Consider the following 27267-nt stretch of genomic DNA (forward strand, 5'->3'; position numbering starts at 1 on the left):
TGCAAAGTTCTCGTTCTCTTACAAAATCCGTTTTATCTATCAAATCGTTAAGAACAATAATAGTCGTCGCGGCGTGCGCAGTGTCTAATGCGTTTAGAGGTTCGATCGTTTCTCGTTTAGTGTATATATTTTATAATGGGTACGATCGACGGTTTTATCCCATTTCGGATCGTTTTCAATAACGACGATTGATATTGAATAGTATACCAAACAGTTTACGTCTGATCACACCGATGCATCGACTAATTTATATACATATACACGAGTGGTCTTTACCACTATTTATTGTATTACCTGTAATGTTTGCGCAGTTCCTCTGATACGTATAGTCACCTATAGTCACAGGTAATCACTATAATATTATAATTTATAATATACTGTAATATTGTTCTCGGGCCTTGGGGGTCGATTGTTCCGGAACAAATTGCACGGGAATAATAATTTTCGTCGTCGATAAGCCATCGTCGACTCTACCGCCGCCGTCCTCGTCGTTAAAACTCGTGCCAATATATTATATAACTGCGGCTAGGGACGCGGAGAATTTATTGCTACACGTCGTCGCGCCAATTGTTTTACCCGCTGACACGCGCGACTGCGGTACAAAATATCAGTTATTTGTGCGACAGGCCGCACACGGGAGGTGACACTGCGGCAGGCGTCGTCACGCGCGCAGACTTAGCTTTGGTCGGCTCTGTGTACAAACGACAGCGTTTCGAAAAATGTGTGTCTACGACAGTCGTTTTGCCTCGTTTGCCAGCTGTAGTCATATAGTTACCAGTTACCACCAGTAATATGTGTTTTTGCGGCGTTAATAGGCTACCGCCGCTCAGAGTTAGGCAGTGTGTGTGTGTGTGTGTGTGTCTATACAACATATAAGTAACATTATATAGTAATTCGAGTAGTCTGGTAACACGCGGTGGCCTCATGACCCTTGAACAAAAAGCAAATTGTAATTGTTTTTGTCGTACACTGGTGCTCCTCGCAACTTTATAGAAGTTCAGGGGAGTATAGGTACCCGTGTAATAACTGCGGGATTATTGTACAACCGTCAACTTACCGTCTTAACTATATAGAGAAATCCTTGTAATACCGTTTGCATAAATACCCATATTTAAAGGTTTAATTCTAATTTTTAATATCAGTAACCTTCCCAAAGTCAATTGAAATTCAAGTGTAATGCCGTCGATACTTTTTTTTATGGCATTCAAACAGAAAACAATAATTTCAACGCACAAGTACAGTGTACACACTTTCATATAAGTATTGAAATCGATATCAAACGTTTTAATTTTAACACCATTTAAATCCATAGGTATTTATTAATTTTTACACTGACATCAACGGTGTATTTATGGGTTGTTTGCCAATTTTCAAGATGATTGAACTTTCAACAATATGCTCCTGTATCCTATGTTTTCGAAACCAGGAAGTCACATTATGTGTAGACTGTAGGTATACCAAATCATTAATCAAAGTATCAAAGAGCTATGAAAATACAATTTCATTATGTACCCCTTTCCATTTAGCGTTTACTCTATTAACGCATTTGTATTCAGCAGAATATTGCACTCTTCATCAAGCACTTCATTTTGGCCCAGAATATTAATCAAAACTTAGACATATATTCAATAACAATTCATTTAGGTCTAACCAGTATGAATGAATTAGTATTTAGCATATTGTTCAGTGAATTGTTTTGGACTGATTCATGCATGCATATTACGTGTATTACATAATTACAACACTACTCGTAACATTGTTGCACATTGTGCTACTGCACTGATGTATGATGGCAAAAATGAAGGTGTACCGAACAATGATTTCGTACAATAAATGTACTTTATATTGATAAATTGATTGCTGAGTGACTAGTTAAATCTTTGTTGATTTCGAAAAATAATAATACCTAATATTATTGCATTTAAAATATTAATAACTGATTTGCAACTTATTTTCTATAACAATATTGAGGAGTGATGATGCTAATTGTATACGTAGGTACATTGTACAATTGTTATTTATTTTTATTACATTTTGTAATAAGACAGTGTTCATTATTGTATATTTTTGTTTTATGTAAAATAACTTAAGAGAATAATAAATATTATTTTTCCATATTTTGAATTTAAATTACCAATGGCTGTATTTATCGCAATATTTGTCTCTCAATCCTGAAAATGATGTACTTTAAACGTTTTGAGCGCCATAGATAATAGCTTTATGAAATGGTCATTTTAAGGTAGACTCCCACAGTCCCACTCGAAGTGTATCAGTATCAAGAGTGTATCTCAAAGTTTCTTGTAGAAATGTTTTTTTGATAAAGGTAGACAAACTTATGAGTAATCTTATATTACATTTTAAAATCTTAGATTTAAAAAGAAACATTTTTATGAATTCTCAACTCAAAATAATTTGCTAATTTTCGTGATTTTTCCGTATTTTGTCAAAATTTGAATTTTAAATGCTTATAAATAAAAACTGTGACTAAGGATTTTTAAATTTTTTCATCTGCCTTTGAAACAATAACCTAGGAGCCTTCTATTAAATTTTCAAGCTTTTTTACTTAACATATAAAATTTTATTGATATTTATAGAAAAAAAAACTAAAAAAATTGAAAACTGACAATGTCCGTAAACAGCTCAAAAAGAGTCAAAATATTTTCAAAATTTTATGGTGTATAGAAAATGCTAACATAAACATTCAGTCAAAATTTCATGTCCCTACGGTCATTTGTTTTAGAGTTACACCAAAAACCAAAATCGATTTTCTCGAAAACAGTTTTTGCGTAAAAATTCTCGTTTTTCCTTAATTTTTCTTTTGTTTTTCACGTCGCTTTTGAAAACTACTGGGAAGTTAGGTTAGGTTAGGTTAGGTTAAGTTAGGTTAGGTTTTTACTTTTGACCCCCAAAGTACCAACTAGATTCACTTTCCTATCAGAAAAGTTACTGTTGAAGAAAATCCAAGCACTTTTACTGTCCTAAAAGGTGATGACAGTCACAAAAAAAAAAAAATAAAAAAAAAACACACATCATTGTAAAATCAATACATTCATCGCTTCGCTCAGAATCTAAAACGGAACTCGATATTAATAATAATATTTAGTAGGTAGTTAATGTGACACAAAACGTTTAGTACAATTAAGTTACAATTAATCAATTTCGTATCTCGAGTATGCTATTCACATTAAAGTACGTATACGTGATATCATAGTGTAAATGTAATGTTTAAGTATTGCGTCATATCTTAAACGGAAACGTGATTATTCCAACCAAGTGCCTGGATTGAATAAACACACATGGTTGAATGCATATAGCTAAATGGGTATATAGTATACATTTGAAGTATACTGAGATACAAGTCTCTTGAAGTATAATATTTAAGTTCAATACGATATTCTATATTAACTTATATCTTTAAAGGTAGATTAAAATAACGTTACAACTGTGACAATTAATAAACGTGGGGATATCATTCAGTGGCTTAGTTGGACACGCGTTTCGCATAACTCCATCACCAATCCACATGACACTATGATGGTATCGTATAACTATTATTATAATTCAACTCTTCTACCCCTCTCAGGTTTATCCTAACGATCAATAAAATATGATTTGCAAATTCTAAAAACCAATTTCCAAAACGTTTTCTTGAACGTTGGGGTGGCTTTGGGAAATATCAACCATAATAATAATATATTGAATAACTTATTTTTTGATATCTATATAATATTATTTAATCATCAGTTTATTGCCCATCAAGATTATTTGCGAAAATAAAAATAGATTTATACTTTTACAATATTCAAAACAGATGGCAATAATAATTAAAAATAATTGTTGTATTGCGTTATCGTCTCAAATGAACACGCATATTAGATAAAAAATATTAAGAATTATTAAACAAGAATCTAAATATACCTACTTAACATAATCCGATTATCAAACTCGTATACACATCATGCATCCAAAGCGAGATATTAATGTGCGATTTAGTGTCGCTTTTCAAACTCAACGATATTTATTTGGCACGGTGTATGTGTGTTTAATTTTAGTTGAGTTTCATAGCAGTATAGATACAACTTACAAGTACTATAATTATTAGCATAACTTACTGCCGTGACACAATAATATTAGCTACAATACAGATATATTTTGATGTTAATTGGTAATTAGTCAAAGTATTGGATATATGAACGAATTACTTTCCATTTGGCGTTTTGGCATGTCATGAGCAATTGAGCAAAGCAAATCGCATAGTACATAAAATGTTTACTTCACGAAGTTTGCGCTTTTGTATACGTACAGACAGGCCACACCGATGGACGATCAGAGAAAAGCATTTTTTTTTTTTTACAACAATAAAATCAAATATTGGAAACCTACTGCAAATGTTGAGAGCTCGTATTATATTATATTATACGAGTCTAAGACTGAATAGTTATTGTAATGAGAGCTAGTTAGGTACTGCGACTACTGACGTAAATTATTGTGCTTAAGAACGCGAATGGTCGTTGAATTCTAATCGAAGGCGGCGAGTAAAAATTGTTATAAAACGAAACTACAGAATATTATTCAGTCGCAAATGTCTCAACATGGGTAATCATGGTGTAAGTAAACGCAACGACCTTTCAATCCATTTTAATTACAATTATATTTATTTTCACCAACGAAAATATTACAATAATAAGTTTTATTTTACGTTCGGACAACGTCTGTGCGTCCGGAAATCGGCGAAACTAGCTGAAGCTCCTCCGCGTACCTGTATAATAATATAAAATGGTGATTTTGGAAGCCTTGCTCTACAACTATAATAAATTATGTTTTCTTTAAAAATGAATTAATCTATATTCTGATTTTTAAATTTTTAGTATACTTAAGGTCCATTATTTTAAATAGGTACTTATATTTTATATGTAATTTAATGAATATCCAGGGGCCTGGAGTGTTTCGGTGATTGGCCTCAGTCACTAATGTGTTCTTCGCTAGTTCCCTGATAGGTGACAGCCCGGGTTTTTAGTGACGAATCTTCTCCCCACATGAAACACGTGTCCTCAACCAACCGTAACCCCACTCCAAAATGCTAATGGCCATAGTAGCCGTTGCTTAAGAGTTAAAATCAATAAAAAAAAAATGTCTTGTGGTGATACAAACATATTTATTTCAAATGATAATCATCTTTTTTCCTGTAAGTTCTTAAGCAAATAATATTTGCAAAAAATGTTTAAGGGTATAAATTTAAACTACAACCAGTTGTTTCTAAATTATTAATTTTCTTCACTAATGCCAACATGCATGATAGGTTTAAAATATATATAGGAGCTGCCTATGATGATTCGAAGATAATAGTTATTAATATTGTATTATTAAAAATTAAATTAGATTAATTATTTTAATAATTTAATGATGACACAACCAGGTTAAAACTTTTTATTTAATTTATGTTGACAATATCAGATACATATTTTATTAATTTAAAACTTTTGTTAATTTATCATCATGTCCATTCTATCCATTCTATACTAGTTAATATATATTATGTTGTATTTATTATATGTTCTATAGGTACTGAGCCCAATGTAGTGCGTATCGATTATCAATCAGTAAATAAATAAATAATTAAAATATTGGTATTTTATAATTCGTAAAGAGTATAATAATAGTACTTAGATTAAATATTACATAGTATATCTCCAATATTATTCTTAGTCCCATCACATATATAGTATACAATAACTCGGAAACTAGGTAGGTATATACGTGTTAAAAATTCTATATACATGCATATGGAAATTATCATAAAAAACGTCTAAAGAACAATTGACGGAAGAGAGGAAAGGCCGGTTCTCATATGAAAAAAGTTATTGTATCGCAACAGTACCAAAAAATCTTAGTACCCGAAAATGTGGATAAACTAAAAAGTACCAGTAATCGTGATTTGAATAAATGCAGATTATCTTCGAAGGACGAAAAAAATAGGCAGTTGGTGAATCGCCATCTGTAATATTATTATATATTGCTGTTCTACTTTGTACCTATATATACATATATATACACACACAAGCCAGTCGTATGTCATGTTGTTACTTTGAGCCTTCGCGTTTATATATTTGCATAATATTGAGCACATCCGCGTCGTAGGAGCTTGTAAAAAACTGGGTAAACGCATAATATCACGTTACGACACTGCGCGATCGTCGCGCGCGCCTTGTTGTCGAACACGACCGACGACGACAGCATCTGTCCCGCGGCCCTTTGGCGATTTCCCCACCACCGTCTGTTGGGTGTGTGCGCAGCGACTCTCGGGCCCGTGGAAAGTCGAGCACACTTGCGTGTAATAGTCGTCCGTTCGGCATAAACTTTTCGCCCTACATGTTCCTATATACCAAAACACCCCCCCCCCCCCCCCCCGGTTGTGATGTGCCACTGTTGTTCTATTCGCCCCTCGGTTCGCGTGTCGCAAAACTCTAGTCACAAACTGGATTTGCATAATTTCGTCTTGGCCCCCGCACCGGTGCAGTGTGCGTATGGGGGTTTTGTGCGTGGCTTGTACCCGCCACGTCGCACTGCAACTCTGCACCGTCGTCGTAATGCTCCTCCGCGGGTTATATTAATGGAGTTACTATATTATATTGCGTTTATCGCTCATCGCGACTTTTGCAACTGCCACCGCAACCGACGACGCCGCCGGCGGTAAACTATCGAAAGGTCTCCGTCGGTCTGTTTATGTAAATGCCGATAATTCGTCCGAAACCGATCCCTCCCGCACGTCATATTATTCCATTCCGTATGCCGATGATAGCAATCTGCAACCGCATACGGTGTAAGTTCAGAACTCCAGTCGTTTCATCAGTCCGATATATAGGGTGCTTATAATATGGTGAAAGTTTATTTTCTGTGCTCAGTGCCAACAGTCTCATCAGAAACCGAAGTAGTAAATATTTTCAATTCATTAATTGCATCATTACAAATGTTTCAATAAGTCATATAGTTACGCGGAAAATAAGAAAATCCTAAATTCCTATTTCGGAGGAGGTTGAATATTAATGAAATAAAATTATTTACTTTGAGGGATCGATACGGTTAATTGCTGCAGTGAACTATCGCGGGAACACGGGAAAACAATGATATAAATTATGTAAAAAGTTTTAGGTATATATAATAATATAATCATAGGCATATGATATTTTTAATCAACAAGTGTTGTAAACGATCGCATGTCTTAAGAATAGGCATCATAGATATTAAATACTAATATAAAAATCATCAAAATTCTTCTGGGGTAAGAAAAAGTAGATATATGCGTTACTCAATTTTAGAACAATACGACTTAAACAATTTGTGAATTAAAAAAGTCCTCAGAATTATTCGTCCCGGAAACTCGTTTTGTCGTATTTAAAGACCTCCGGGCGCGTTAAACCCGATGTTTTTTAGGGTTACGCCAGCTCTGCTGTACAATTCGTTGTATAAATCATGATGAACAGTGGCCAAATGCTAATGACATTGTAATTGCGCGTCCGCATTACATATATATATATACATACACTCTCGTGCTTATGTATGTGCGTTTATACGAACAATATACACATATATACGTTATATATTATTATATATATATTATGTGTGTACTCGCGTATACATCTGTCTTTTTTCTCCATAAACGCTACTGCCAACAATAATAATTTACTATAAACACAACCGTAATAACAATAATAATAATCATAATAATGGCTTTACGAGTACGCGGCGGCGGCGGCGGTGGCGGCGTTTCTAAGGGTTTTGGACATTTCATAACATGTGGCTCTTCTGTAACACCATTAGCGCGGATCGAGGGCCTATATGATGGGACCGAAAATGTCATTATCATTAGAGTTCACAGTCGTTAGCGTTTCCCGTCAGATCTCCGAACTCGCGGGTCGGAACGTTTCGAGTTTTTGACCGTTCACACCCTCCCCCCAGACTGGTGCGGTGTTCGAGGTACTCTACGCCCCGCGCCGCCACCAAAGTCGACATTATTTCCTGTACACGAATTGATTAAAAAATTACCCAGCTGATGAGTGCCATCGGGATCATCTCACAAGACTATAGGCATATGTACCACACGAAACTTATGTTCGTGTGTTGAATCGATTATGTAATTGAATGCAGGTATATATATAGTAACCGTAAAGTTACGGTCAAAACCGTAATATCATATACGGTGCTTTTTCAAAAATGTTTACGGTGAGAAAACAAATTACTATTACGAGTGTCAAATTAAAATCGTATTACGTGAATAATACAACAAACGGTATAATATTCTGAATCCAAAGAAAATAATACGATGAAATATATTTCACGTGTTATAATATATATATATATATATATATATGTTCATAAAATTCGTATGAGTAGTTTCGACTAGTCTCGTGAAAAAATATGTTTATATACTGAACAGTGAAATTACCGGATGACTTTTACGTTTTAAGTTTATGTGAGAAACGTTATATATTATATAACAAATAACAATACTATTTACTAATATAATATATTATATAGGTATATTGCATTTCATCATATTCTATTCAAGAAGTTTTGTATTATACGTTATTATATTATTATATTAGTTTCTCAGAGTTACTACAAAATATGACTATTACTATTGAATGATAATAACTAAAGCTATAGTTTGATATCAGAAAAATGTCAGACATAATATTACGTACCTATATATAATATATATTGCATACACAATGATTGAAGTACATTATAAAAATTAGGTATGTGTGAAAGGAATCGCGGACATATCACCTCCCCCCCCCCCGGACATTTCCTCCCACGACTGTTTTCGGTGTAGTGGGACATTTATTTTTGATGCGGACATTTTCCCCCCATTTTTTTTTATGGATACTATTTAATAATATTATTTTATGATTTAATATGAATTGCCTAACATTTAAATTGTCTAATATTTTCATAAATATAATAAATTATATATGTATATTTTTGATCAACTGAACTACTATTGAATCAAATTCAAAAGCAATTATTAAATTGTTAAATATCCAAACTGGTACAGTTTTAAGTTTTAACAAAAAATAAATAAATATGAACAAAGGCTAAAAAATATGTGTTTAGAAATAACAAAAGAATCAGTAATCAAATGTTTTTTACAAAATATATTATTTTTTTTTTTTTTATTGATCTTGAGCCCGGCAGTTGAGGCCATTAGCTATTTTTAGTTTTTACTGTAGGTTATTAAGTCGGTAGGGGGAGGAACACGTATGTGTTTAGTTTGGCAGAATTTTTGATTGGGCACCCGTAGGTATCTGCCATGCCCGGGTGGGGGTTGGCGACACTTGTTCTCCGGACACCGTGACTTGTCCGAAGAAAAATGCCGCCCATGACCTAGGAATCGAACTCGGGTCGACTGCGTCGCAGCCGACGCCTTAGTCCGCTCGGCCACTCCGTCCCCCATATAATTTTTATGTCGGGATTTATAGCCATTTTTATTATTTATTAATTATATTTTATTTTAAACTTATTTTGTTTTTAATTTGTATTGTTTCAAGTAGTTTAGTTGATCAAACATATACATTCATAATATATATATAATCTATTATATTTATGAAAATAAAAAATTTTTTTTTATATATTTCATATTTTATTCAAAAAAATAATTTTACATTAAATAATAAATTATACTGTATTATTCAATTCAATATTATTAGTCAATAATAAACTTTTAAAAAAAAAATGGTGGGGGGGAAATGTCCTACTAGACTGAAAACAGCCGAGGGGGAAATGTCCATTTACCGTGTGCAAGATGAATCTTATGTCGTTCTATATACACAGTTTTTGAATGGATTACAGTAGATCAAGAAATTGGAACTCCAAGAAATGTTTTTTTCTATGACTAAATTACTTTCTACAGAAAATATTTTTTTGGAAACTTCAAAAATCTAAGACACGAAGTGCTTGGTAGAGACCAACAATAAAAACAATAATATCTTCTAGATATAATAATTTATAACATTATATTGAAATCTAAAAATATTTAATTTTACGTTGACAAATATTTTATTTTCTGGATTCTGGCAGGTAAAGCTTAATAAATTCATAGTTTGTCACAGTTGAAATAATCGTAATATATTTAAACTAGAGCTAAATAGTTTATTTAAAATTAATTTTTGATAGAATTTCATATAATATATTTTATAGGTACAATCTGTTGAAAGTAATGGAACAAAATTGATAATTATGTAATAGTACAGACACCTAATATAAAACTTAATCAATTGGTAATAATTGTTATTTCCCTAATTATTTTCTAAAAGATACAAACATTTTTCCACCTGTTCATCTGCCCTCTCCCCTCAATCCAACCACTCCATAAAAATCAAAGCCATGCGCCCTCTTTGGCTTTCAAGTCTTAACAAACCATTTAACAGGACACTGTGTTATAAGTTATAAGTTATTAATTATATTATACTGCATTCATAAATTTATTTAACTCATTAATAATTGAGACCGAGATTGAAGTTCTAATATAAAAACTTACTTGTAAATAAATGTTTTGTATGCGTATGATCTTTGATTTTCTTAATTTAATTATTTATTATTTGTTTCAAGAATAAGGCCAAAAAGAAAAATAGTATATTAAAAAAACACCATTCTGATTAACATTGTTATTGCGATACCTAAAATTAATAATCACAATAAAAAAATCAATACAACAATTACAAATTATAATATCAACCAAAAATTGGTTAACTTCAACTTGATAGCAGAATCAAAGAAAAAATCAAAATATTTTTCCTCATTAGAAGTAGTTAATAATATATCGAGCGGTGACTTAAGCCCACAATTACAACTATGTGTCGATGAATAAAACAAGGAATGAACGAAGGGTATACAATAGTACACATACATAGGTCCGTCAATCCTAGATATATAATAGCATAATATTAATTATTATATTTATGTATACCGCGGAAAAAACTACAAATGTATCAAATTAATACAAATGAATAGGTAAATTACGAAAAAAAATTGTATGATGAAACCAATGGAAATATCTATAATAAAACAATATAAATTCTATTATACTATAATAATATTATATGTATAGTATAGTTTAAAATTAAGAATAATAATTTTTTACGTGTGAAGCTCCTTTAATACCTACATAAGTAGAGATAATAACATGAAATGATAGAAATTACCTAAATAAGTTAGTATTTATCGTTACTATAATATCTAATAAGTATAATAACTAATAATTTATTGGTACTTTAATAACTTTAAGCAATGCAATCAGACCTGATGTTAACGGAATATGAATTATTGTTTTCAAAACAAGATTTCCAAAATACATGATTTTATCACTTTAAATATAATAATAATGAAGTCTAAATATTAGTTGCATTACTTCGATAAATATATAATTAATGTTTAATACTTACGGACAAAATACATGGTGTGCTTCCTTTATATCTTAGGTTTTCGCGGTTGAATAAATTTGTGTAACGTTTTGACTAATGTATTGGTTTGGTTTGAAAATAAGACTGACGCCGATAGCCTAAATCAAAAGTTATGAAAGAGTAAGTACAATGTCAACTAATTATTACTTTAGAACAACTACCAGTCATTATTACAAATAAACTGTCATTAAAGTTGTTAAAGTAACGAAAAAAAAAATAATAAATATTAATTAGAGTATTATACATTTATATAATTATATATACTTTTGTAACAATTGTTGCATATATTTTCGGTTGTTCAAAAAACCAATATGGGTAAACTTAAAAACGATTAAATATTTACTGTAATATACCAGTTTAGAAAGTATTTAAACATGAAATTGCCATCAAGTAAATATGAGTTTCGATAAAAATTTCCTAATATCCACAGAGCTTATAATAAAGAAAAACGATCATGACCCTTTGATGTCTAATAGCGTTGTTATTGGTTTTTAACGCTACATGAATTCGTGTTTTTTTTACGTATCGCATAATATGTATTTATGATAGAATGCTTCTGGAACAATAAAACGAATTTTTTACGGTCAATATATATATCATATATATATATATAAAATGTATGGCCACAATTTTAATAGGTATATATTTATTTTATTTTTGGACCAACAAAAAAACAAACAAACAATAAGCATTAATTGAAATGGAACAAAAAGAAAACATTAATTAATATTGCCGTACTAAAATCATTTATATAATATATAGGTACGTGCTTGTGTGCGTGTGTATACGTCGTATTGTTTTTTCACGGTCTGGCTCGGCGTTTTTTGATCCACGCAAAACTCGTTGAAACTATAAACGCATACTTAAAACTTTGGTGGTTTTTTCTTTTCTTTTCGTAGTCTGTCCTATCCGATTCAAGCATAATTGATGCAGTATAAAATTAACGACCGACGGAACAATGGAATTCTTGATTATCATATGTTCGTGTATAATAATAATAATAATAATAATAATAATACATATCTGTCTTTCTCTCTTGTACACGCGTCATCATCGTAGGTATACAAAAAAATAAATACACACTATATACCTATGTCCGACAAAATGCTACTGGCGAAATTTTTCCCAACTGTTATATAATCGTATTTTTTCCGTTTTTTAATTTAAACGGTCAATAATGATAATAATAATAATAATAATAATAACAACAATAAATTGTGTTCAGGGTCATCCCTTTAAAACGCGATGCCGGCCACACCGGGTTAATTAAACAAAGCCGTCGAACAATTCCTGCGTATACCTATTATTATTATTATTATTATTATTATATAAATATATGCACTCGCTTATAAAACGGTTTTTCGGATGGTACAATAGGTAGGTAGGTAGGTATATGCCGTTTGATGTTTTTTTTTGTATTTATTTTTTATTATCAACAACGCGGTATCGCGCGTTCAAACAGCGTCAAGGGGTCGCGTTTTCTTTTCAACCTGTGCTCGAGAGATACGCGTCCTGCTCCAAACTTTTGTTTTCGTCTTTGATGATAATAATTCGCTTTTGTGGTACGCACCTATACACCGAACGTCAGTCGGTCGAGTGGGTGGGGTATAACGAAATGCGGTTCAGACCCACCCGATTAAGCTTTATACCTACCTGTAGCTGTATACTATATAGTGTCGAATTTACAAGGTATTTCAACTTTCAACTTTCAAGACATCTGGTCGATTTTTTATCATTATATTATATTGTTCATTGCACGTAATATGAATTTTAACCAATTCGTTGGCATTCGTTCTAATCATATTACTGAAATATGTAAATCTTTTATGGCCAGATGTGCCCAATAGGTTTTTTACGATGTCAGGTTCCGCGAATCATGATTATCGAATACAATGATTGTTCGACTATAATATCTTGTGTAGCCGTAATATATTTAGGTAAAAAATAAATAATTCTGCCGGTATATTCAGTACCTACTTATTTTTTAAGCTTTGTATAAGTTAAAAGAGGAAAATTATACTTTCCAATTAGGTACCATCACCAACGCGAAAATTCCATAAACATTAAATTATTATTATACGAGTATAAGGATAACGTCTGTATCCGAAACAATAAAATTACAATTATTGCTTTTAAGTTACAACTTCATTTTCGTTCAGCCGTCATCGTACGGATCATTTTATTCGACGGTTATTTTAATCTTGATAGGTTATATACCTATATACCATTCGTATTCGAAGTGACCGTAAAAACAAAAAGCATGCACACTAACAATAACGTCAAGTGTGGTAGCGCAAGTACGCACCTTTATCATAAATGTATACCTAGGCCGACCGCCTTTTCGATGTTACAAATTACGACTGTTGTTTTAATAAAACAATTAATTGTAATTATACGGTTCTCGTAACAATAAAACTACAGTCGTATAAAACGTCGAGCCAAAAACCCGCGAGTGGATTTTGCGTATTTTCTGACGAGAAGTTCCTAGTGTATTATTATAAGCTAACATTAGATTATTATATGATGATATCAGTTTAATAAGTACCGAAGTATTATATATACACACTGAATTTCTTTACTATTAAGTATGATTATTTTTTTTTTTTTCATGAACTGGAATTATGATAGTTTACGTTTAGATAATAATCTATTCTACATAACAGGCCATAACAGTATAATGGCTGCCCCATAGTTAAACGGTTTTGAGCACAAAATTAAAATCCATTTGTTTTCCACATTGTATATACAATTAAACGACCATAAGCGACTGAACAAACTTTGACTTTATTTTACACCAATCGATAAAATAATCTTCGATAAAAAAAAAAAAAGTAAATTTGCTATATACGTTTGCATTTTGGCGAACAATGCACACAATGTATTATAACGGTCGCTTACACACGTCGTACCTAACTACCTATACAGTCATTTAATCATATATAGCCGCTATATGCGCTTTACATATTATTTTGTTTTCATTTAACGTGCTGATATACATAATGTACAGGTATGTACGCTTATAATTTCCATTAAGGAAACACGATTCCGCTCCCACGTTTAGTCATGTTCGCGGCGACATCATGCGATGACTTTTACTTCTCGGACCATATTTAAATATTATAATATATTTAATAAGCGAACGCGCGTATAACCTGTGTACACAGAGCGTCGTCGTATTGTCATCCCGGAGACGTTTTGTTGTCTTTAGTTTTTCGGTCCGTGATTGTTGTCGTATATACGTTATAATTTACGGTTTGGAAGTATTATGTTTTTTTTTTCGTGCCCCGAAGAAAATGTGCATGGGTTTGGTATACCCTCTCTCTACTAACGACAATCGCCATACCGGCCCGCTGCACAATCGGACAATCGGAGACTTTAATAGTCACAACTCACAACTCGATCTGAGTGACATATTAAAAGCCAATTAGATAATCCCGTCGAGATAACAGGACGCAGTCGACAAACCAATCTAAATAACACGCTTCCGAATGAACTATGCGATAAGGAAATTTATATTCATCGATTGAATATATTTTTTTTCTCTCCGTATGGGGTTACGACATCACAATAATTATTATTCTACAAAAGACTGCTGCGTATTACTATATCTATATACCGCGATGAAACGATAAATAATAATTGACCATTCGTGCAAAGTCGATGAACTTATTGTGATTTTAAAACAAAACCTATATTAAGGGAGGCTTATAATATTATATAATATAATGTGTTATACGCGTTGTGCAATATATTTTATAATAATCCGACAATTTTTGAGATCGTTAAAAGTTTCGAATTCACTTAGCTACCTCCTTTCGTTGTTACCACCTCACATTTAATATGGATTTATTCTAATTCGTTGTCAGTTTAATTAATTTGGCACTCGTCCAGCGGGTTAGCACAAATGCACAATTGACCACGAACATGCACACGATTTTGCGCGGTACAATTTACCGTCTCCACAACAACAATTCGTCTCTCTGAGTGTATGTAAATGAATGCAAATGGTCACACATTTCTATTTTATGCGTTTGCAGTCTCCCTCCTCCTCTTCCTCCGTCGAAATTTAGTTCAGTTTCTTTTTATTTATTCCGTTTGTTTAAATAATTTATTAAGGGGATTTCGTAATTTATCACAAGACTGTTGGTTCGATTCCCACATAATGATCTGTATACGTAAATACGAGTGTACCCAATCTCTCAGGTTTTTGTTATAAAATGTACTAGGTAGTAGGTAGGTATGCAATTTAAAGTGGGAAAAAAATAAAAAATACCATACAGATATTGTTAAGGATACCTCTGTAGATTGTATTACATTACAATATTATTATCGTGCATTTTATTATAATATAATTTAAATATTTTTTCAACTAACTGATCCCTCAAATACTATATAACCACAGGAGTTCGAGTACCTATTTCATTAATATGTATTACACACAGTCACTAAATGGATTTAAATTATTGATTTGTCTCTAGTATAATGCTACAACTAGGTTAGGTTATATTAACCTATAATATTATTTCTGTAACAAATAATATGTTGCTGTTTCCACTTCCAAATATTAAAATTCTTATTCAAAACGTATAGTATACTCCTATTTTATCTTAGTTCTTAGTATAAAGGGTTCTGTAAATCGTTGACAGATGATGCAGTGGCGAGTTCTAAGGGCCAGAAGATTCTGAATCATGAGCATTATAACCATATGCACTCAGATATGTTTAAAGAACACAAAGTAAATAGTAAATATTTAATATACCCAATATAAGAATGTGTGCACGATGCGTAGGTTTATACATTATAATATAATTATTATTATACGTATAATATAGTATAATTTATATAACAATAATATACGCATAAGTATTATGGGTTGTTATAATAGATAAATCTACCTATGTTTATATTAAATTTAAAAAATCCACATGCCCCCGGGGTTACTCAAGTAGGTATTTATAACGCCACTGGTTAACTGAATTTATTTATTATTTTTTTCTATCAAGGAATTAATTTTGCGATTATTATTAGTTTTAAATTCCTGTTTGTAATCCAATATTGTATTTTAATTATCGCATTCCTCAAGGCCCATGGGTGATGTGCGATTGAAAACTTAAACAATGCCTAGCGCGATCTTTGTTTTAGAGAAATCGTATTATTTCCATGACGACGGACATTTAATTCAATAAATTTCTCAGGAATCATATCGGAATAAAAATTTAAAAATGCGAAACGTGTTCGTCATTCTGTTATCATCATTATTTATTAGTATTTTTTTCATTCTCCGATTTCATATTTTATCCGACAGAATTGTTTCCTCCTCATCAGCTATGCATGTGATCCAGCCGATTATTCCGATCTATTAGTCCGACGGCAGTCGATTTCGACGCGGTGATGAGTATAGTGACGACCTACAACAACTGCCGGACTTTAATCTCAGCGATTTTCCATAGATCGATCGATCGATCAAAATATAATGGTGTGTGTTGTACGCTCTCGATTCGCGTATATACCTCTCAAATTTATTGGCATCGCATAAATGTCATGGGTTCTGCCTTCTGCCACTCGAAAGCAATAATTGACTCACCGTGGTCGCCACTATCGATCGCCAGACGCGGACAACTGGCGCCGCACCAATCTATTTGGTTTGTTTTTTTCTCGCTCGTTTTTATTTATATTATTATTATCATTGTTATTATTATTATTATTATGATTATTTCCATAAAACTCACGCGATTTATGAATTGGTGTGTATTTAAACGTCGCATTATTAATCTACGTCTGCCCGCGATTTCACTGCACTATATATAATATAACATAACGCGTTACGAGCGAACAAAATATTATTTGCGTACATACTGCATAATACGAAATACACGATAAATTACGTTGTTTACAATAGCGGATTACTGTATCGAAAAACGCGTATATATAATATTATTATAATATTCGCATTCTCCCGTTTGAAGCACATCATATTTCACAGATAGATTTGTACGCATTATACTTGAACAATTCACGGTCCGCGTACAACAGTCGGTTACCTTTTGTGTAGGTACAATATAATACAATATAATATACGGAGAAAAACATAATTCCTTACGGTATATTATAATATATAATAGGTATGCCCATGCACCAAAAGTATAAAACTACAACCGCGGTCAACCGGCGTCATCGACATATTAATAAATACCTTTTACCTGTTAAGCCCGTTTAATTCGACGCGAGGTCTAAAGCCGGGTTCACACTTCACCGTGTAAAATAATCACAGTTACCACGACAGTTACCAAACGATACCGCATAGTTGAATATACTCAACTTTCGACCGTGTGGTTACATTTATGTGCGGAAAAGTGATAACTAAAATAAAATATAATATTATGTTATCGCATCAGGTACAATATCCATATCATTGGTATTGCATTTTGGTATAAACATAAAAATACGAAATCACACGACACGGTGTAGTAGTGTGGACCCGATTAGGTTAGTAACCGGCTAAGTAAACCCGGCTTTACTTATGTTCACTTGATCTCTTTTGATCCTCTTGTCGTTTTAGAAACTCGCAACGTTTCGGTGGCGACGGCAGTCTGATTTCCATCCTATTTGCGCGAGCGTCTTACTAAAAACTCGCTCGCCGATGGACTAACTGCATCGATTTGTCATAAAATATGATATAGGCTGTCGTTAAAAAAAAAAAAAAACTTTTATGATAACAGTAATGGCTGTATAATAATTATAGTAGCATCGGCACGCAGACACCGTCTCGTGCGTCACTCATCTCGTTCGTCTCCCTTAACTCGAACGGACAATTTCATTTGTAATAATTCGGGGGTTGTGGGGGTGGGTGAAAGGACGGTGGCGACGAGTGGTGCAGACGGATATCCCGTGACATGATGGATTAGACGGCGTCATAAAACGGGGTTGCTGCCGTTAGTCGTGGAAAAACAACAACGCGGGTAATTAACTGTTGATTTACGCCGTTGGCACATTCGGAGATTGAGTGAGAACTGCGCGCGGAGAGGGAATTGAAACTTGCTGGGTAATTTATCACGTCCGCGCGTTCGAAAAATTAAAAAAATAATTATTATATATATTAAACTTTGATTAAAAAAAAAGAAGAGGGATAGAGACCAGAGAGACGAAACAAAATTAAATATTATGATCGTGTTTTCTTTTATTCGTCGTCCATTGGTACAATATTATCACGTTGACTGCAGTTGTTATAGTCACATGCCGAGATCTAACCAATTTGTTTGGTGTATTATATTTTATAAACGGAAAACAAATAATATGAAAGAAGTTATATAATAATAATAGTAGTAATAATATAATATGAAACCAGAACATTGTATATAACGCTGTACAAAAGATGGAATGTTTCAGATTTTCTTTTTAGTGATCTAAGTTGTTCTTATCGTTGAAATGCGATGTTTTTTTAAGCATGATAATTATCTATACAATAGGTTTCATCGACAAACTACGTGGTTGACCATATTCAAGAATATGTATAATAGGTATATTATAAATAATACATATATAGATGGATAAAGACTTTCAAAATAAATACATTGATTGTATGGCAAATCATTGTGATAGAAAATAATTATCACAAATTAAATTCGAAATAATAATAATTAGTAATGACAAATATTTCATTCGAATTGTTAGGACCTACTTTTTACGTAATTTGTGTTATTATTATATCGTAATATGAGGCATAAAACCCATCACCACGGATGAACGGAGTCGGCATTTTTCAAATCATATATATTTTTTTGTATTATTATTATTTAAATCTTATTAATATTTAAATATACTGTTGCTCGTAGACAATTAATGTGCAATGGTAATTGAGATGTACCATAAACAGCATAATATTTATTGTTATTACAATATTATATAACTTTTTTAATTTAGAGTTAAGTTATTACTGTAGGTAATTCCATTACCTACCATTCATTTTACTATTAAATAAAATATTATTCATAATAACGAGCCACAACAACTATTTTAGACCAAATAGAAAACAGATATAACATAACTAACATTAATATTCGTGTTGAAAACTGGTATACGATAGGTATGTACTATTCGGTGAAATCTATACCTTGAAACCCATAGCGCTTTCAATTATAACCCCCTGTAAAGTTAGGTATATGAATGCATACTATAATTTATTTATAATAGATTTGGTTTCTTTTGTATTTGTATACATATATTATATAATAGCTAGTAAACTCTATAACTGGGTACAAGTCATATAATTACTAATATTTATCGATGGGTAACTCTCAATAATCGTGTGCACGGGGCTAGTTGTCGACAATAATAATACGCATTAAAAAACGGATAGAGGTGCATCGAAAACATTCGATCACTGTATTATTATTATTTGTAACTTATATCGTTGTAGATGCTATATATATCGTAGGTACCTCTGCGTACAATAAAATAGGTATTCGATTGGTCGCTTCGCGTGCGGTGTAACTGCGGCTGTGCCGCCGTCGTTATTTTTTATTAATTGTACCGGTCGATCCGAGCTAATCAATTAATTTAAAACCGTATAGTTTACGATAAATAATGTTATGTGTTTTGAATTGAATGGCATTGTGTGTCGGTTAGACGGATTTCGTGGCCGTGCGGTGGCCTCACGCCGAGTTACTCACATGCCAAGGTTAGACACACTACTACTATACCTACACCGAAATATCAGGCAACTATACCTCTACCTATACCTACAGTCTCCTCCGCAACACATCCGAGTCTTTCGTGTATATTATATTATTATATATATATATTATACTATTATTATGATCGTATCACGTCGTTAGTGTAGTAATAATAATAATAATAATAATGTGTAACTGCAAAGAGCTTATATCGAATGTTTGTCTCTCTCGCGCGAGAGTCTCCCGATGGGTTCAACGTATTCACAAAACTTCGACGTCCATTTAAATAATACATAATGGAAATTACTGAATCGAGAATACTCGCGCGCAACACTATTCCAGTTATTTGCATATAGTGAGAGGGTACACCTATCTGTGTGTGTGTGTGTGTGTGTGTGTGTGACGAAGATATTTTTGTTACCGTATTGTTTGTAATGCATTTGTTTTTTGTTCTTTTTTTTTTTTATTAAAATTTTACACAATAATTAACTTTTCGCATCCGTCCGTGTGATGCAATAGCGAAACGATAATAGCGCCGTTTTAAAAACAATCAACGCGGTTTTATTTGTTTTTATTTTTCTGTCGGGTGAGTCGAATAATAATTATTATTACTGCGGTCGACCGATGTGTGTTTTATTATAATAAATTGTCGATACGGGTTTGTTACGATTAGATTTATTATCACTTGGCAATGTAGCGTGACGTCAAGGAAAACTCTATAGATTCTACGGCGGGCCGGATAGACTGACGACGTATCGGATATATAATATACCTATGCAGTATTATTATAATGTTATATTTTTCCGGTTGGCGGCGATTTAAATGTAGGAGTAACGCTATGTCCAAAAATAATAGGTAGGCACTAGATTAGATCGCATTAAACGTACAAAATAGGTACACAAAAAACCATTAACGAAACGAGAATGAAAAACGGCCAAGTCGGAACTATATTTCACCGCATTTAGTCAACAAAACATTCTCCGCAACCAGTTTCTGACATTAATCACGAAAACACTTTAGAATAAATATGAATGGCTTTCAGTGACTCTTCAATTTATATTTTCACTGAAACGCCGTTGGTAAAATAATTATTTTAATTAAATGCGTTTAAGCATTGACAAAACGACATCAACATGTTTGTATAACCGGTCGTAAAATCGAGTTCTCGAAGCAATTAAAAAAAATAAATAAATAAATAAAAATAGGTATATTATTTAGTTAAACAGTATAATAACTAATAACTAATTTAAAATTATTATTGTTTGATCATTGTGGGGGTGGTGAGTTTCGTTTTAATCAGTTCATGCATATCCATTTCTGACCATTTATGCATTCAATAAACAAGAATAATGTTTTCGGTATTTTATTTTATTTGTTCAATGCCTAGTTAAAATTAATTACCTTATCGACATAAAATTGATTTACACGAGTATAATCCCTATACAACGTCGTTGGAAAGTCTTTAATTAGCATCTGCCTTTTTGGTATTTTTAAACTACCTAATGCCCGAGAATCAAAAACATAACCTAACAAACCAATACTCTAAATGTGTATGTATACAAGTAGGTACATAACAGAAAGTGATGCACAGTGCACACAGTGACCTAAAGTTCAAAGTCCACTAAAGAATATACTATTGGCTTTCGATATTTTGTATTCAGAAACTATATTCTGTACTTTCGATTCGATAATATAACGATATTATTATTGTCATCCATTTATTATATCATTGGTGTATCTTTTGTTCGTATACATTATGTATGTACGCATTGACCTCATCCTCCTACTACTTATATTATTATTCTCAACCCATCCGATCATTATTTCGTATATACAATTCGGTAGGTCACATAAAAATTCAGTTATTGATTAGTCATCAGATTTTATAGTTCTTGGACATTTTTGTGACCCCAATTTCCTTTTATTAAACCGTTGTAGACACTAGCAGTTTCGATTCATCGCTACGATATCCTCGGGCTCCCCACGACCCCCTCCCTTTCGTTTACCTAAGCACTCGCCCTGCAAAAGCCTGATAAACCAATTTTAATACGAACTCATTGTATAATGTTATTCAGAAAACGTTTTTAATCAAATTTTGCTATTAACGTAGTTTCGAAACATTTTTAAAACGATAAAAATATGGTAATATTATCCCGTTAGTAAGAAAAGTACATATAGGTATTTGTATTGAAAATGGTTTTTATCAAACAAATATTTAACGACCATTTTCAATTTTTCATTTTTCATTTTCAACAGCTGATGGGTTCTATACTCATTATTTGTGTAATAATCCATTATAACGTATATTAATTTTAAATACCTTACAAATCATTATGAAATCAATTTATTATTAATTACATTTTTCGGATCTATTTAAAATGAAACAGAACGGTCCTGGATTTTTGCTTATCTATTGATTGGTTCCACAAATCTTTGCATTGACAACAATATGTATCGATTCCACTACCTACGCAAAGAGTAATAATTCGATCTCGTCACCTAATCATTTCATCAAAACTTCAGTAAAGGATCGACCATCGAGTCACCCTATGTAACTTATAGTTTGAAACGAGATTTATAAAGTAACTTGCAAATACTATTAAAATATTAGAGGTATGTTAGTCGTTATGTGTGCATGCGTCTTGTCCACTTTATACCTCCTACGTTTACGTATAAGTATTATTTCATATAATATATGCGGATTGAATGGTATTCGAAAATTCCACTTCTCCTCGTGCTGTTTCACGTTACTCAACAATATCGATGACCGATTAAATTATATTATAATATAAAAACGTATTATTGTTATTTAAAATTGATAGTGTTTTTTTTAGGTTTACGACCGAACAAAACCAGAAGAAAACGTATGGCGTTTATATTATTATCTTTGAGTGTGGACCGTTTATAAAACGACCATAGTTTTTGTGACTATCTTTTGCTGGCAGAAAGAAACAATGCGTTTCCCTTACAGAAAGTTGTAGTGCATACGTTTATTATTATTACACATTTATATTCTGTTCTCGAAATTCGTGATAACAATACGAAACTTGATAAAAATATAGCTCCAACGGACTTTCACAATAACTTGAATAACTTTTTACTATACTGATAAGGTTAAATATGAAAAGTTTCGTGGTCAAAGATTTTTTTTGTTTTTACGATATGTACGAAACAGCATAGTAATATATAATAATAATAATATATACAAATTGTACATATTATATACGCTGGTATAAGAAAATCGAACGACTGTCATATAGAATCTAATCGCACTGATCTCGACAATGTTTTACGGTCTTGTCGTTTTTGTGGTTATCGTTTTGCGCATGTTAAACGAAAAATTTGGTCGGTATACATATGTGAATATAATATAGTCGGTATATCACGATGTTGTTTAACTTTGTCGAGAGATTACGTGGTTAGACGGTATAAGTATATGTCCCCGGTCTACATAATAATGCACCTATATTATATTTCGTGGTATACCTATATTATTATATTATATACACGAGGTCCTCCGTTAAATTATGCATTCGGCGGTTGTCCCGGCAAGCGCAGAAAAATGTCGGATGTCATGTAATTTTCGTCGGTGACCACGACCGCGGTATTATACCTGCGTGCAGATAGTAAAGGACAACGGGCGACATAAAACCGAATGCTTATTTACAACAGCTCACCATGTTATCATTATGCACCTCAGCTGCAGTGGGGTAATTATTGTGGTGAAGAGGGTGTTTCCCACTGATATATTTTACCGGAGCGGACACGTTATCGTTTTGCTCTCGCCCCCAGACGTTTTTAATAATGCGCATTATCAAAAAATAAACATACGAATTGGTTTGTGTTATTTGATTGAATCAATTATATTTGTTTTAAAATAATATATACAAGAATAATATTATTCGGTAATTTTTGTATTCATTATGTATATGATGAAAGACTAGGGATATGACGACCACCCCTTGTGGTGCTATTATATGTGGAATAAAATTAATAAGGTAAATTCATTAATTTATTTTTAATATAATTTAGGTGGTTTTCTGTAGTTGAAAATAATATATGAGTGAGAAGGAAATAATATAGGGGTGATGATTGATAGACATCGTGAGGTATGTATTCGTTTGTTTTCCTCTTCTTAAGAAGTTTTCCTCGAATAAATCCTACCTATCCCATAGTCGGGCGCGATTTTTGTGAATTTTGAATTCCTCGCTGAATAAAAGAACCTCCGTATACAGGAGTAGGTAGGTAGTTGTAGGTACATAATATTATGATTTATACTATATATTGTACAGTCGTCCGAAAACGGTCCAGAACAATACGTTTTAAAACGTCCGAGTAAAAATCATAATAATATTACCGTTATAACTTATAAGCATTAAGTAGGTATATACATAATATACTATTATGCTCAATGCGCGGCGCTACAGCAAACGAGCGAATCGTCGCACACAGTATTATTATCGATTGATTGTTATTATTGATTGTAAATATTCCTTTAGTGACGGATCACCCCCACGTATTGTTCCTATGTACGCATTAAACGCCGTCGCTATTTGTTCTGAGTCAATATTATATATATTATACAATATGTATATGTACCCACCGTTCGTAAACTATATATAATACCGTTACTGTGGGTCAATATTATATATAATATTTTAATGAACCCATTGTAAAATAACCTTATCCGTAATAATGAACGCGTTCATTCATATATTGTCTTGTAATATTCCGAATATACACATCGATGTCAATGCTGTATACCTATTATGCGACAATATATCATTATAAGCTATATTTTATAATATGAATTATCATAAGACATGTTCAAAAAAAAAAACAAGTTGGGAAAGCTCACTCTGCGAGCATGCTGAATTCCCGGTTTCTAAACGTATTTTAATACAACGCAATAAATTGTAATATTATTCCATATTATACAATTTAAAAAGAATTTGGTAACCACTATATTTTGCATTTTGGTACTTATTTTTTGTAACGTTTGCTACCTAGTATAAATCTATATTAAATACTCGTATTTTGAATTTTTTTTTAATACTGGCTAGTATAAATTTACTTTGAATAGCACCGTTATACAATTATTATTTATTTATTCAACTGTAAAATATTTATATTAATAGGACTCTCTAGTTAAATGTATTATTCTAGTTTATAGTTTTGAATTATGAATAAGTACTAATATTATTAAAATGGAAAAATTAACGCTAACAAGCGTAACTATGCATGTATAACTAATGGATGGACGGTCACAGCGGGGATCAAACTTATGTTTAGATACCTAAAAGGCTGAAGACATCAGTAATATTTTCTTCACAATTTTTTTTTTTTTAAATTTCTCATAGCTACCATCTATTTATAAAACAAGTGGATAACTATAGCTATACTTATAAGTAAACAATTCAGTGGATTTAAGATTAAAAGAAACGGTTTTTAACAAACTGATTACCTATGGTATTATTATGCGTAGGGTGATTGTTTTAAAGGTAAGTACTCGTCTTCTCAAGGTCTTAATATTTTCGGAAATACATTTTTACATTATTTGAACTTTGAAGTGTTTACAAAACATTTTTGAGAAAAAATTATATTTTGGTAATTTGGAAGTTTTACTTTTTGGAATGTCAGTATCCCTCCTTAGTTTTTATATTTCAAAGAAGAATATTTTTTCTGAGAATAAAATAGAAAACAATTAATATTTTGCAGAATATCCCTGTGGCATTATTTGTATTTGACTTCGCTAAACGTTTAAATACTTGTAACTAATTAACTATACCAGTACATAATTTGATTTTATATATATTTAAATTCTCAAAATAATGTTCTGCTACAATATATTATTAAACTAAAAAAGTTTGTGCTGTTTTCAAAAAGCTAAAGATTATAAAAATTATTAATGAAAAATAGAGAAAAACATCATTTTAATTTTTGGAAAACTGTTGTTTGGTAATTACTGCAATATAATTTTAAAAAATATTTCTAAAAACGTAAAAACATATGAGAAAACGAGTGTTTGTCTTTATATGATTATAACGACTATACCTAATATTATAATGTTCTAAATACGTCGTATTGTTTCAACAGAGCTATGACAAATATACGTTTTCACGCACAATGATATATAAAGGTAATAACAATAAATAATAAACAGAAATAAATTCTAAAAAAAAAAAAATATTAAAGTAAGAAAACTGGTGGTGATTTGTTAGCTACAAAAATAAAACATTAAAAAACAGCAGTCTAAATGTGTTTTCACTTTCTCGGGTTAAAAATAAACTAGTCGTTATTCGTGATTTAGCATTTTAAAGTAAACTCACGAATTTCGTCCCTGACATTTAAGTGGTCTTCTAAAGTCTACTTTGTGGAAACCAATATAAAGTTGGGTATAGTGCCCCACACACTTTAGCGCTGCTGCCGACCATTACACATCAGTATTTTTTCCAGCTCTTAAGGTCATTGTTTTATTATATGAACATAAGAAACATTTTCTTTTTGTATATATAATTTATATAGGTAGTATATACATAAATAATGATAACCACCCCAGTCTTTCTACTGTTGTATTTAAGAAAAGTAATAATACACCAAAAGTCGCTGCAAAGTTGTTATGGAAATGTGGTATTTTTCGTCTTATTAATTTTAAACATTTTTTTTTTTTCAGAGACTGAAAAACTTTCTTCGTAATAATTAAGTTAATGAAATAAAATGTTTATGAAACCAAAAGAGTCCAAATTGTTTAAGTAAGTGAGCGAGTCGTGGGTTTATTATAACGGGCATGGTATTTGAATGATAATTCTAATTAGACGAGGTCGTAATTATTATGAAAAATCATTTTACATGGCCTTTTTTACGTTTATAATTTCCGCCTTAAAAATAATGAATTTAAAAATAAAGTCTATAGAATATAGAAAATATGTTCCAAATAGTGTATTGTGAAAACGCTATAATAATACAACATATCTCTAATTTGTAACAAAGTTATTACTTATTGACAAATTTTGTTTTATTTATAACGGAATTGTATCATAAATAATAATATAATAAATGACAGTGGACCTTTAGCAATATACGCCTATACGAAATAAATTATGGTGAGCTACGGGGTTTATGGAATTATTAAATGG

General features: G+C 31.8%; 1 protein-coding gene across 3 annotated transcripts in view; it reads right to left on the minus strand.

Annotated features, from left to right (window-relative positions):
- LOC132950545 (prestin-like) overlaps positions 1-27267 on the minus strand; it is a 107084-nt gene that overhangs the window by 19216 nt on the left and 60601 nt on the right. For all 3 annotated transcript variants that reach the window (XM_061022055.1, XM_061022056.1, XM_061022054.1), the window contains exon 2: positions 11442-11557. In XM_061022055.1, the coding sequence (XP_060878038.1) occupies positions 11442-11454 (13 nt within the window). In that variant the 5' untranslated portion in view covers positions 11455-11557. The remainder of the gene's footprint in view (positions 1-11441; positions 11558-27267) is intronic.

Source organism: Metopolophium dirhodum, chromosome 8 (genome assembly GCF_019925205.1).
Source record: "Metopolophium dirhodum isolate CAU chromosome 8, ASM1992520v1, whole genome shotgun sequence".
Classification (NCBI taxonomy): domain Eukaryota; kingdom Metazoa; phylum Arthropoda; class Insecta; order Hemiptera; family Aphididae; genus Metopolophium; species Metopolophium dirhodum.